We start from the raw sequence: 12,716 nt of genomic DNA, 5'->3' as shown, positions 1-12,716 counted from the left end.
TTTCAAGTGAAAGTTTATGTTGAATTCTGTATATGAGATAACATTAGCTGATAGCATAACAGTTATGTTGAGTTCAAAGAGCTCAAATTTAGCCAAACACTTCATTTTGTAAAAAATGCCACTTAAATAATGAACTTTTTTTGTGTTTTTAAATAATGAATGAAACTAAAGTTTATGACATCACAATTAAGTATGTCAGGCTTTGATTAACAGATATGGGTATATAGCTACATATGGATATGGTTTTTTTTTAGCTTTTGAAATAAAGACTGTTTTTTTGTTTGCTTTTTTTCACAAAACAAAAATAAGTTTACTAAGATTCTGATGATAAACCAGCAGCAACAGTGAAAAGTTAGTTTCAAGTCCCTTTTTTTGTTTTCACTTTTGTGAACTTTTATTAGGGTAAAAATCTAAATGAATCTAAAAAGTTTTAAAACTAATATTTTGCTCAGAAGTTATCAGTGATGATATATTTTCATTAAAAGTTTGAACTAAAAGTCTTCTGCTAAGTTATTTTATTCTAAATTAATAATCTTTACAAGTTAGAGATGTAAGATAGACATTTGAATATTTGGTATAAAAAAAATTATCACAATAAAGTTACAGACATAAATCTGCAATCCCTTTAAAAAAATTTTCTTATGCATTTTCACACTTGAGATGCTCAACAAAAGATAAAACAAACTTTCAAAATAAAGTTACTATCATGGGAAATATGGGGAAAATGATAAAACACACTTTCAAAATAAAGTTACTATCGTGGGAAATACGAGGAAAATGATAAAGTACACATTCAAAATAAACTTACTATTGTGGGAAATATAAGGAAAATGATAAAATACACTTTCAAAGTAAAGTTACTATCATGGGAAATATTGGACAAATGAAGTAAGAAGAATATTGTAAAGTAAAAGTATCTGAGATGAATATCTGACAAAAAAGATCTTAAAGGAATAAAATATTAGAAGAGCAAAGTTAATATATTAAAGGGATTGAGTTTTTTTTTTTACAACTAAAATCTTCAATTTCCGCTAAAATCAAATAAAATGTTGGTTGATAAAGATGATATGATGTTTTCAGATATTCTGAAAATACTAAACAAACTCCTGAATTTCAGGTTTAAGAAATAAAAGATAAAGGAAGCATAAAGAAAGATTAAGAAAGTGTAAAGAAAGAATTAACAATGATGGCTTAGGAGTTTAATGTATTAAGTACCAAACAAAATTTCACACACCAAGAGAAAGTGAAACACTATTTAAAGCAGTGTTTACTTTTTATGAATGAAGTGCAAATTTGTTTTAGGTAAATACAAAAAGTTTATATTTCTGATTGTTTGCATTTCTACTTATACATATCATGTTGTTTGTATTTCATAATTTGAACATAGTTTTGATCATTTTGTCTTTTTAGTTAAATATATGGTGTTGGTTGTTTCTGATGATATATTTTGATGGTTGGTTTCTATGAATAGATTATACGGTTTTACATTATACCTTTTAAATGATGATTTGTTGGTAGACTTTTGATTAAATTTCTTATGAACTGATAACTTAAAGCTTGTTTGTGTCTTGAATAGAATTCATTGTTTAACTATGGATTAGCTAGGATTGCGTCTATCCCAAGACATTGGGCATTTTTTCCTAAAGCTGTTTTTTTTAGAGTCGTTTGGTGATGATAATATTGATAGTATAATATTGTGTTATTATCACTAATTAAAATATAAAATTGCCTAAAAAATGTGCACACTTTGAAGATCTTTTTTTGAACATTTTTAAAAAAATGTTTTACACCTATATTTTAATAGCAAATTTTTCAAATTGTCTGTAAAATTATCTGTAAAATCAGGTTTCAAACTTTGTGAATCTGAAAACTTACATCAAATTTTTTATTAAAAGACTAACATCTAATTATAAAAATTCAAAAAGATGTTTACAAGTTTTAAAATGGTTGTATCAATAAATAAACAGTTGCTTCCTTAGAAAAATAAATTTTTTGATAGTCTCCTAAAAGTACTTAGTAACTTTTAGAAAATAATATTGATTTAAACTAAAAATAGCTCTTTCACACTGTGTCTGCGTGCATTTAAGTAAGCAGGTCAAGGACCACCATCACCACCACAATCATCATACTAATCATCATCACCATCATACCAATTATCATCACCATCATCATCATCATTGTTGTTGTTGTTGTTGTTGTTGTTGCTGTTGTTTTTGTCAACATTATCATTGATATTTTAATAGTACTTATTATTTACATTATAATTGATATTTTTATTTTATTTTTTATTTATACTATCATTGATATTTTTATAGTATTTTTTATTTATATTATCATTGATATTTTTATAGTATTTTTTATTTATATTATCATTGATATTTTTATAGTATTTTTTATTTATATTATCATTGGTATTTTTATAGTACTTCTTATATTTTTGTTATTGTTAAATTGTACTCTTTAAACTTATGATACTTAGATATTATGTAATTTAGTTAAATACATGGTAAATTTTCTTCATTTTAAAATGGTAAGTAAAAAAAGGAAGCTTTTAAAATGTTAGATTTTTACTGTTTTATTTTTAATTTTCAACATCTGAAAATTTAGCTTCAAATGTTAAAAATGCCTTCCTTCAATTTTGCTTACTTACTAACATAATGAGGTTTTTCTTTTGACTTTCATTTCAATAGGATGATGACCAGATGTTGCATTATTAATGCTCAATAATGAACATATTAAGGTCTAGTCATCATAAATCCTTGATTGTGAAATCTTTTATTTTGTATAAAAACTTCTTGTCATTTTATTTGAGTTGTAGAAGCATTCAGCAGTTTAATTTTTGTGATTGCTAAAAAAATTTTGAAACTATAAACTTTGAATGTTGATCAATATCTCAACTTTAATGACATTTTATACTTAAAAGTCAATAAAATAACTTTTAATAAAATAATTTCTTGAGTTAACACAAAAGTTTAAAATGTTGAAAGGATGGCTCCAAGATGTTCAGTAACTTCCTTTATTCCTTTAATTTTCAATAATTGTCTGTATGATTTTATTTAAACCTCTTTAGCAAGCTATTTGTATTTTTTGAGTGTAGTTAATATAGCAAGTTATTACTGCTGTTCAGGATGTCAGAGTGATGTTTGACTTGCATCTTATTCATGCTTATAGATGCATTTTGTCTGTTGTTGTTGTTTTTTAAATCTCCTCATCATTTTTAAATCCCCTCATCATTTTTAATCTCCTCAACATTTTTTATCACATTGGTTTTAGTGACGGCTTTTGATAATTCTTTTCCTACTGAAATGAATTTTTTAAGAAAATTAATTAAGACTTGAAATACTTTACCCATAATATTAGTTTTCTTTTACTCGGACAATCAAATAATAGTCTGTCAATTAAAAAGTTTTCTAAAATATAAACTACAACTCTATAAATATTGATTTTTTTTTAATATATATATAAAAAATCAAATTGTTAAAATATTAATCTGCAGTAATTTGGATGTTGTTTTTTTTGTCTCATTACTAGTAAAATATCTTCATTTATCAAGTGATAAAAATGTTATTTTTATACACTACTGGATCAAATTAAATTCTTGTTTATGTACAGCAATAATAAAAAGCTTCCTACTGTCCAATATTAAAGTGCCTCAAGAACAATACACTGACAACTATATTTAATTGAATTTATTTCAACAACAATAAATATTAAATATTATAGTCTAATACTTTTTATAATTTTTTTAAAAAAATTTTATTGCATTTGTAAGACCTTCAAAATGAAATCTAAAGGCTAAGATGTATTATAGGTTTATTGCATAATTATTGATGAGTAATTATTATCAGTTTAACAATAATGTTTCTAGCCATATAGTTTTTTAATTATCATGATAAATGAATGATAAATGTTAAAGCGTAAACATAAATGAGTAAAAGAAAAATTTTAATTTTTATTTCACAAATGAATACATGACATGCAATCCTTGATTCTGCTATTATTTTATTTTTTTGTAATATTATGACGTAAGTTTCTGTTTCAAACTCAAAGATAGATATCATAAACAAGCACCATCTCATAATTACTCCTTTGTATTTGCAAGATAATTATTCTTTAAGTATTAACTTATGCAGCTTTTTCATGCAGCTAATCTCATCAAAGGGATAATTAAGAATGTGTAGTTTAGAAAGATTAATTTTGTCTGAACATACTTTATGATTGCATTGTGTGGTTTGTGTAAATAATATACTTAAACATTTTGGAAAGTTCTTTTTTTTAAATGCATTTTATAGACATGAAGGTATTCAAATACTTATTTCAGAGAACAAAACAAGTCTATTCTGACACAATGAAAACAAAAACAGTTAAAGTTTTGGTCATGGGCAAAAGTGGTGTTGGAAAAACATCTGTAATCCGAAAGTTATGCGACTGTGAGGATTCGCTGCAAAACAATGCTCCAACTTGTTATGATGTTTATCAGAAAGATCTTTTGATAGACGAATATAATGTAACGATTCAGTTTATGGATTTAGGAGGCTTGCATGCATTTCCTTCAATGCAAGAAGTTTTTATACGACAGGCAGATATTTTTTTGCTAGTTTATTCTGCAGATGATCCAGATAGCTTTAACAAAATGGTTGATTTACGTAAATTAATTGTTAATGTTAAAAATAAACATTCAACAGAACTGCCTATTATTGTTGTTAGAAATAAATGTGATTTGCAAAGAACACAATCAAAGAAAGAACATATGAGAAAAAAATCTGTTCATCAATGGTGTTATTTAGTCCATGATGTTTCTGCTAAAACTTGTGTTAAAATTAATGCCATTATGGATAGTTTGATTGAAGAATCAAAATTTATTGGTAACTCTGATGATTTGGGCAGTGCTCAGTACAGTGGTAGGTATGTTTATAATGAAAAACTTAATGATGTTGAGAAAAAGGTGCAGTACCACAAGTCACCAAGTTTGTTCCATAACTATGATAATTCTGATGAAAAAATGGAAAAGCGAAGACGTAAAACTGCAAGACTTGAACAGAGGAAATCACCATCATTGCAAAGGTTCAACAGCATTCTAAGATCTTCATTTCGTCGATTGAAACGTAGCTCTAGTAGACATAGCATCAAGTCAGAGAACTTGTGTCAGGAAAATACAAATGACTTTATAACAGCATCATTAGTAAATGATTCAAAAGATTCATCTAGAAAATCATCAAAATCAGACACTTGCAACAAAGATGTTAATAGTAGTAGAATAATAACACCTACATTTAAAAAGTCTGAATTTTTTGATGAGACTGAAAGTGTCAATATACCTTCTATTTTCCCTGATGGATTGTCAAATATAAGGAAAAAAAGTTTAAGTTCAAATGATTTGGTTTTAGGCACCATGAACACCTTACAGGAAAAACATAAGTTATCATTAAATTCCCAAAGTGTTTTAGAATCAGATCAATTTTTAAAGCCAACCTCACGAGCAAGATGTCAGAGTGAAGTGCAAAAGAGGACAAAACCATCAAAGCTTGATATTGTTCATACAACATTGCGCACTGAAGATGTCCCAGAAAACTATCATGTGCCAATATATTCTCGTTCAATATCTGTAAGACAACCAAAAACACCTGTTGTCTTTAAAGATGTTATTGAAGAAGAGGATCCAGGTAAAATTTACCCAGTACCATTTTGGAGAGCTGGTGGTTCTAATCGTCAGTCGTTAGCTAGCAATAAACTAGATGTTGGTACCCCTACAGGAGACAAATTAATTGACTTAAATGAAAGTCTTCAAAGTCTTTCTAGTAATTTGTATAATCGAAGAAAGAGTGTGAGTGTTGGAGATATTACTTTTTTAGGAACTTTAAGTCAAAAAAAGTTTTCTCAACCTGACACCACACTTGATCAGAAGTCTCAAAAAACTAATTCAGAGGAATCAGTTGCATCCAAATCTCCAAGAAAGAAAAAATCAATATCATTTAGCTGGAATGAAAAACGCAAAGGGTCTCGAAATAAAAAGATGTCATTGCAGCCACAAAGTTTCAAACGAAATAATTCTGACGTTTATGAAAAACACGATTGTAGTTTTGAAGAAGAGCCGAAAACCATAAAGAGTAGCAGCTGGAATAATTTGCTTCATGTAGAGAACAAAAGACTGTCATTTCAAGGGGTAGACATACCTATCTTTGAAAAAGTCAGTCAAGAAGGAAATAGTCTAAAAATAAATGGTGAAAATAGCTCAGCACCATTATCCAATAGCAAGCAGTACTTTAAATCAGTTTCAGTATTCTGACAAAATGATTTTTCAATAAGTAATTTTTAAAAGCTGTAAAAACTCTTTTTGTAAAGCATGATTTTTTTTTTTTTTCGTGCTCAAAATTGACAAAGCTAAGTTGCTAAAAAAAAGAGTGAAAATAAATCATTCTCTTATCCAGCTAAAATGGTCTCTCTTTGATATATATTACATTAAGGATTTTACATTTAAGTGGAAGAGTTTTTTTTCATGGAATGCAGGGTGTAAAAACTAATAAAGTTGTATATAATTTTTTACCATAGTCTGAAGGGTACTCAAAATTTTTTTACTTGTTCTGTTTTATTAATTGTATTTACTATTTATTGAAATTCTTTAAAGATATAAAATTATCTAGTTTAGTTCTTAATGTTATTTGTTTTTATCAATCTAAGCATATAATTTTGCAACAACAAACAGAACTATAATGCAGTAGTTATAGCAACCAGTAACAACAAAACAAGGATAAGGAAGTGATCAACATTAGAATTAAATGTTCAGGAAATAAAGTATTTTGAAATAAATTGCGCTGAAAGTAAAAACCTTAAAGAAGCCTAAAGCTAAACTATTACTCAGTCCAACTCTGCTTCTGGACCAAACTTACAATGTTTTATACCATTTTAGATATATTTGCCATATTTTATATGCAATATTTTATTTAAAAAAAAAAAAAATGTTTTTATAACAATATTGTTAATGACTTTTACATTCATATATTTTGATATGAATCTTGTGTTAAAACTTAGATATTTGTCTTTGACTCAGTTATATCATTAAAATGTGTCTTTATAAAAAAAAAAACTTTTTTTCGTTAATATGAATGTTTTTGTTGATTATATGAAGAAACTTCTTCACGTTTTTCATCTGATAACTTTCATCTTACAAACCAACAGGCAGTTCTGTCAGTATTCAAAGGATATTAAAATCAGTGTCATTCAAATGACAATGAAAGTCATATTTTAAATAAAATGTAAGCACTAAAAAAATCATTTCTTGAAACACTTTTTTTTTTTTTATAAATATATAACAATTAAAAACATGTGTTTTAAGCTTAAAACTTTTTTCTTTTGCCTGGTTTTAGTTTTTTATAAAGTTTATACATTTTCAATATATCTATTGAGTTTATTATTTAGTTTATTGAAAAAATATTTGATGTTCTAAAAGTGATTTTTAAATGATGTAAATTTTGTAAAATGTTTCAAATTTTTTTTTGTTTTTTTATTGACTTGAGTAGTTGCTCATGGCTTTCATAAAAGTTCTTGTTTATGTAGTATTTCTTAACATTATTTTTAACTTTTAGATTTTTTTTTATTCTATGCTAGGAATTTTTTAAGAAAGACAACACCCAAATCCCAGAAGTTGAAGGTTTTTTATGGCTGCGAGAGGGAGTAAAAAAATGGACGAAGCACTACTTTGCTCTTCGTGCATCTGGAATTTACTATTCCCCTAAAGGAAAACAAAAGGTAATCATTTTCATGATCAAATCGTTTTTCTTTCAAATGAAAGAGTTTAAGAGTTCTCATTTTTGAACGCTATTGCTTTGTTTTTATGATCATAGTACTTAATCTCTTCCTTACACTAATCACTGTGTGCCATTTAATCTCTTCTTAGTTTTATCCATGCAGCGTGCCACTTAATCTCTTCATAGTTTATTTCTGCAAGGGGTAATTTTTTTAATGTTCTTTAAAGAATGATAACAAGCTTAGTTTATAACAAAAAGTTTTTTTAATTAAGAATTTAAAAAATCTTTTCACTAATCACACAAATGTTTATTTAAAATTTGTAGATTTTGCTTTTTTTACCCTCTCTTTAAGTTTTAAATCTAGCAAATCTTAGTTATTAAACCAAAAAGGCATCTTTTTTTTTCTTTTTTTTTTTTTTGCCATTATTTATAGTAATTATAGCCAAATTCCATAAAAATTAAGTCTATCATGGAATTCTACTCCAACTAAATTCTTAAGTATTTCAATATTTACTTTATTCAACAATATCTACATTTTTAATTGTTTTTCTTTCTTTTGGAGGTTTTATTTTTTATGCTTTTTAAAAATGTAACAGGAATCAACCAACTGTAACCAACTACTTTTTTAACCTTCCTAAAATTAAAATTAAAAAGTTTTATTTTTTTTTTTTTTTTACAATTTTTCTCTTATTTTTTTATGCTTTTTATGTTTTTTTTTTACTATTTTATTTGTTTGGTATTTTGACTTTTATTTCACACTTTGAACTTTGGGCCTTTGACCCTTTTAATCAATTTTCTGCATTTTTTTCAACTACATTTTATCAGATTTTTGTTTTTAGTCTCGAGATTTAACATGCTTAGTCCAGTTTGAACATAATAATGTTTATCTTGGTATTTCCTTCAAAAAAAGATTTAAAGCTCCTACAGATAATGTTTTTTGTATTAAGGTACGTTTTTAAAAAATTAATTGTTAGAATAATCTAATTTTTTACAAATTCTATTCCCTGGCCCTTTCCTTGACTCACAATTTATTTAGTATTTTGTATCACTATCAAAATTACAAAATTATTTTTACAGAATGCTCATAAAATTCAAGGCCAAGTAAACATTTCAATTTTCCCACCACATTTTTGCCATTAAACGTTAATCAAAACATTACATTAAGCTCCTAAAGTTAAAAAAAGGTCTGTAGGGTCCCAGAATGTAAATAAAGAACAAAAAGTAACAAAGTTTAATCAAAAATGGAAAAACAAGAAGCTACAAGGGAATTAAAGAAGATTTTTATTCAAAATTTTGTGTGGTATTTCTTGTTTTTTTTTTAAAAAAAAAAATTCACTTTTTATTGGACTTAAGGAAACCCCTGTATAAGAAATACATTTTTTCGCAGAAGTCCGTTCGTCAGAATAAAATTTTCTCTGAGGTCTAAATACTTGGTGGTGGGACCAAAACGTAGTAGTGTATTGAGTATTTGGTGGTACCTGATTTTTCAGAGGAAAGTAAGCTATTTACATATCAAATTCTATATATTTTGCATAATTCTCAGTGACTCCACCTTCTCCACCGCTTCGTCAATGATTCTGATATTACTATTCTCTTTTTTTGCCAGTTATCCTTCATTTTTCTAATTTTGATTGTAGCATCCTAAAGTTCAAACAATCAAGTCAAAACACATCTACTGTCTCTGCGCAGAAGACAACAAACAGATGTTCCAATGGATAGTTGGCATTCGTATGGCAAAAGTATATTATTTGATGTTTCTCTATCATTTTTAAGTCAAACATATTCTATTTTTAAAAAATCAAGTTTATATCATTGAACATTTTTAGTACGGGTACAACCTGTACGAAGATTATTTAAAAACCCAAGAAGTAGTGGAGAGTATTTTGTTAGCCGGAAGTACTCCAAGTGACGGAGCAGCAGTTCAAGCAGCGGAGCAGCTCAAAACAGATTTGGTAGATATTGATTTGTTTTTTCCTTTTGAAGTTTTGAAGTTTGAAGCATAAAAATCTTGTCGAACGTTTTTCCATTTTTAAATACGCTCCTTCAAGAACGATAAATCAAGAAGGTGCGCGATTTGTAACTTTTCAGAGAGATAAATAGTTGAGTTGTACATTTTTCTTCAGTTCGCTGACTAATTTAAGGTTTATACAAATTATTGCCTTGTTTGCTGAGAAACGAGATACCATGAGTGTGTATGAGATTGTTTGCTCTTTGTGGATAGCTAGAATTGATATTGATTCATCGTTCTTTGTTTGCAGTGTAAATGGCCGTTATTAGTTTGCAAATGTTTTGAAATACAAAATGCGTTTTCATTTGAGGTGCTCTTTGATGAAATTTTGATTGATGTTAAAGATATATTTTTTCTTTTTTTGTTAAATGTTCTTTCAATATATCACTTGTAGCCTGCGAAAAAAAATCTAAACAGACAGCAAATCGTTCGAAGTAGTGAGTTGTTTGTATTTTTGGTCGTTTAAACAACGGAGATTGTATTAATTCTCAGTATATTTTCTATATTTCTTTTCTTTGTTTTAGTTTTCGGTACATTTTCTTTTTTTGTTATGTTCATTTTCTACAGAGAATTTTTTTTAAAAAAAGACTCATCATTTTTAATACGTTGATAATTGTTACACTCTGGAATATATTGTGTTTATGTAATACAGTTTCATTATGGGATTATTTTAGTATCAAAAGATACTTCCAGCGGAGAAGAACGTATAAAAGGGAAGCAATCCAAGCTGGCAGAACTGTTTTCTAGTGCTTGGAGTAAAGGAATCGCCGAACTTCAGGTGAGTTAATTAGTACTCGTTATGCCTCAGGAAGGATTTGAAGAATTATCGTTTTGACTGTTACCACAATTTACGTAAGCAAAATATAAAGCAGGAATTTAATTTACGCAAAGAAGCAAATTATCTCCTGTTAAAAAAAAATAATGACATCAAAATGCGCTTAACGACTCATGAGTTTCTTTCTTTGCTTCTGTATGCTGCAACAATTATAAACAACAGGAAAAGTTTCGCCGCTTTTCGTGATTATCCTTAAGTGACGTCATAAACATTAAAAATTATAAGAAATTAGTTTTTAAAGCCAAAAATCCTACGTAATAAGAAAGTCCTAATGTAACAAATGATTAATTTTGTATATTATGAATTAAATATATACTTATACTTTACAACTTTTAAATAATAACTAGATATCTAAATAAAATTAAAAAAAAAAACATTTCCCCCAAATATTTATGTTACCATATAAAATTTATCATGTGTTACATAAGGATTTTCTTACAGCAAAGGACTTTGTTTGGTCACATCACGGTACTGCTTTTTACATCACGGTAGCTTCAGCTTTTTTGAATTCATTAAGAACTCTATGCATATCTGTACATTCGAAAAACAGAATATGTCAGCTTTTGCGGACATTTAGGTGTCGTATAGCATGCATACATATGGTATGCTACCTTTAGTTTTTACTATAAAACGTAAAAATAAAGACAACTACAATAAGTGATTAAAAATAACGCCTGCTACCCAAAAGAATTTCAAATAAAAATTTTCAGTTTTTTTGCAATTGTATTGTTGAAAAATCAATCTACAGAAAAAATCACTACAGAAAAAGTCGAGTTGTTAAACGTTTGTTTTGAGTGTTTCCCCCCCCCCCCCCTCCCTCCCTTGCTTGAAACTGACATTCCTTGTTTTCCCATTGCACCCTTCAAAAAATTTGTGGAACACTTTTCTTCTTAGAATACAGATGTTACTGCAGCCACTCCGCTTTCTCCAATAAGTTCTGAGGGACTTATGTCGCCAAGCGTGCAGCCAACTACTTTTGAATTTTCTAATCGAGCACTTTCCATTGCAAATACAACAACACCGATTAACGATCGGAGAACGATCTCGTTAGATCCTCCTGCATATAAAACAAACAAGCAGTTTGATCCTTCGAATCCAAATGATGAGAAAAGTGAAAAAGTTATCCCAAAATTAGTGCAAAATTTAAATGTAAAGAATTCCTCTTCTCTTAATAAATCGAATGAATTTGCTTCAGCAGTTCCGGCAGCACCTCCATTGCTTACCTGTGTAGTACCTCCACCGCCTCCTCCGCCACCATTTTTAAGCGCAAAACAGAAAATTCCCCCTCCGCCGCCACCATTATCAGCCAAGCCTAAATAGAAATTTTATTCATAATTAAGAAGAATTGTTTAAATGTGACTAATGAATTGTATAATTTCAGAATTTAATCTGTTATATATCATTTGTATTTGTATCTTGATTTTTACTGATTTTTTTGTCATTATTTTGTTTAAAAAAATTTTATAACATCTTTAAAAGTTTTACTGCTTATTATGATATAATCTTTTTTTTGATTGTTTTTCCTCCACCTTCCAGCTGTCTGAATTTCTCCCAAGGAAAAATAGCTGCTATTAAAAGTTTCTGCTGTTATTTTTCAAACATTGAAAAGCTCTAATGCAAAGATGGTTTGTTTCCTTCGATTTTACTTAATACAGTAAATGTATTATTAGTTAGAAATTGAATCGATCCGATATGGCCAATCGATACGATATATTTGTTAGAATTTTCAATGAGCGTTAAGTTTCATTGACTGCTCTCTAATAAAAATGTTCATTTTTATTCAATGGAATTCGTACCAAATTATCGAGTCCATTGAACCAGTGTCATTGAATTTTTTACACCGTAAACAGATTCTTTGCCCTAAAATTTTTTATTATTTTATTGTACGAAAAATGGTAAATCAGGCTGGTTAGAGTGGTCAGGGTTAAGGTCAACCACTCCTCCAAAGTGATTTATGTCGGAATTAATTTCGATGATTCAAAAAACCTATATTTTGGTTTTTATCAATAAAAATTTTAATGTTATATTTCCGGTTAAAGTGGTTAAATCCGGCCGGTCAGAGTGCTCAACCGTTCGGTCAAAATAATAATATATCAATTTTTTTATCGAAAATATTTTAATTGGTCCT

At 27.9% G+C, this 12,716-nt stretch overlaps 2 protein-coding genes across 4 annotated transcripts in view; both read left to right on the top strand.

Moving 5' to 3' along the window:
* LOC145189855 (ras-associated and pleckstrin homology domains-containing protein 1-like) overlaps positions 1-12,085 on the top strand; it is a 22,766-nt gene extending 10,681 nt beyond the window's left edge. For 2 of the 3 annotated variants that reach the window (XM_090089460.1, XM_090089462.1), the window contains 7 exons: positions 7,606-7,746; positions 8,585-8,692; positions 9,383-9,484; positions 9,572-9,697; positions 10,148-10,190; positions 10,428-10,531; positions 11,483-12,085. In XM_090089460.1, the coding sequence (XP_089945586.1) occupies positions 7,606-7,746; positions 8,585-8,692; positions 9,383-9,484; positions 9,572-9,697; positions 10,148-10,190; positions 10,428-10,531; positions 11,483-11,908 (1,050 nt within the window). In that variant the 3' untranslated portion in view covers positions 11,909-12,085. Of the gene's footprint in view, positions 1-7,605; positions 7,747-7,894; positions 7,948-8,584; positions 8,693-9,382; positions 9,485-9,571; positions 9,698-10,147; positions 10,191-10,427; positions 10,532-11,482 lie in introns of all 3 variants that reach the window. The other variant, XR_016453082.1, reaches the window with a different exon arrangement.
* On the top strand, positions 3,739-7,084 carry LOC145190189 (uncharacterized). Its single transcript, XM_080066980.2, has one exon. It carries the CDS (start codon positions 4,280-4,282, stop codon positions 6,284-6,286), a length of 2,007 nt encoding a protein of 668 aa, XP_079923106.2. The 5' UTR covers positions 3,739-4,279; the 3' UTR covers positions 6,287-7,084.
* Positions 12,086-12,716: the final 631 nt, after the last annotated feature.

The sequence above is a fragment of the Hydra viridissima genome, unplaced genomic scaffold (genome assembly GCF_058129835.1).
Source record: "Hydra viridissima isolate aposymbiotic clone 2 unplaced genomic scaffold, HvirCarnegie_v1 scaffold_6, whole genome shotgun sequence".
Classification (NCBI taxonomy): Eukaryota; Metazoa; Cnidaria; class Hydrozoa; order Anthoathecata; family Hydridae; genus Hydra; species Hydra viridissima.
Note: the sequence above shows the minus strand (reverse complement) of the source record. Positions and strands in the feature narration are given on the sequence as shown.

Bases quoted from the DNA above. Each gene is read 5' to 3' on its own strand.
- LOC145190189 (XM_080066980.2), top strand. From the start codon at position 4,280: ATGCATTTTATAGACATGAAGGTATTCAAATACTTATTTCAGAGAACA.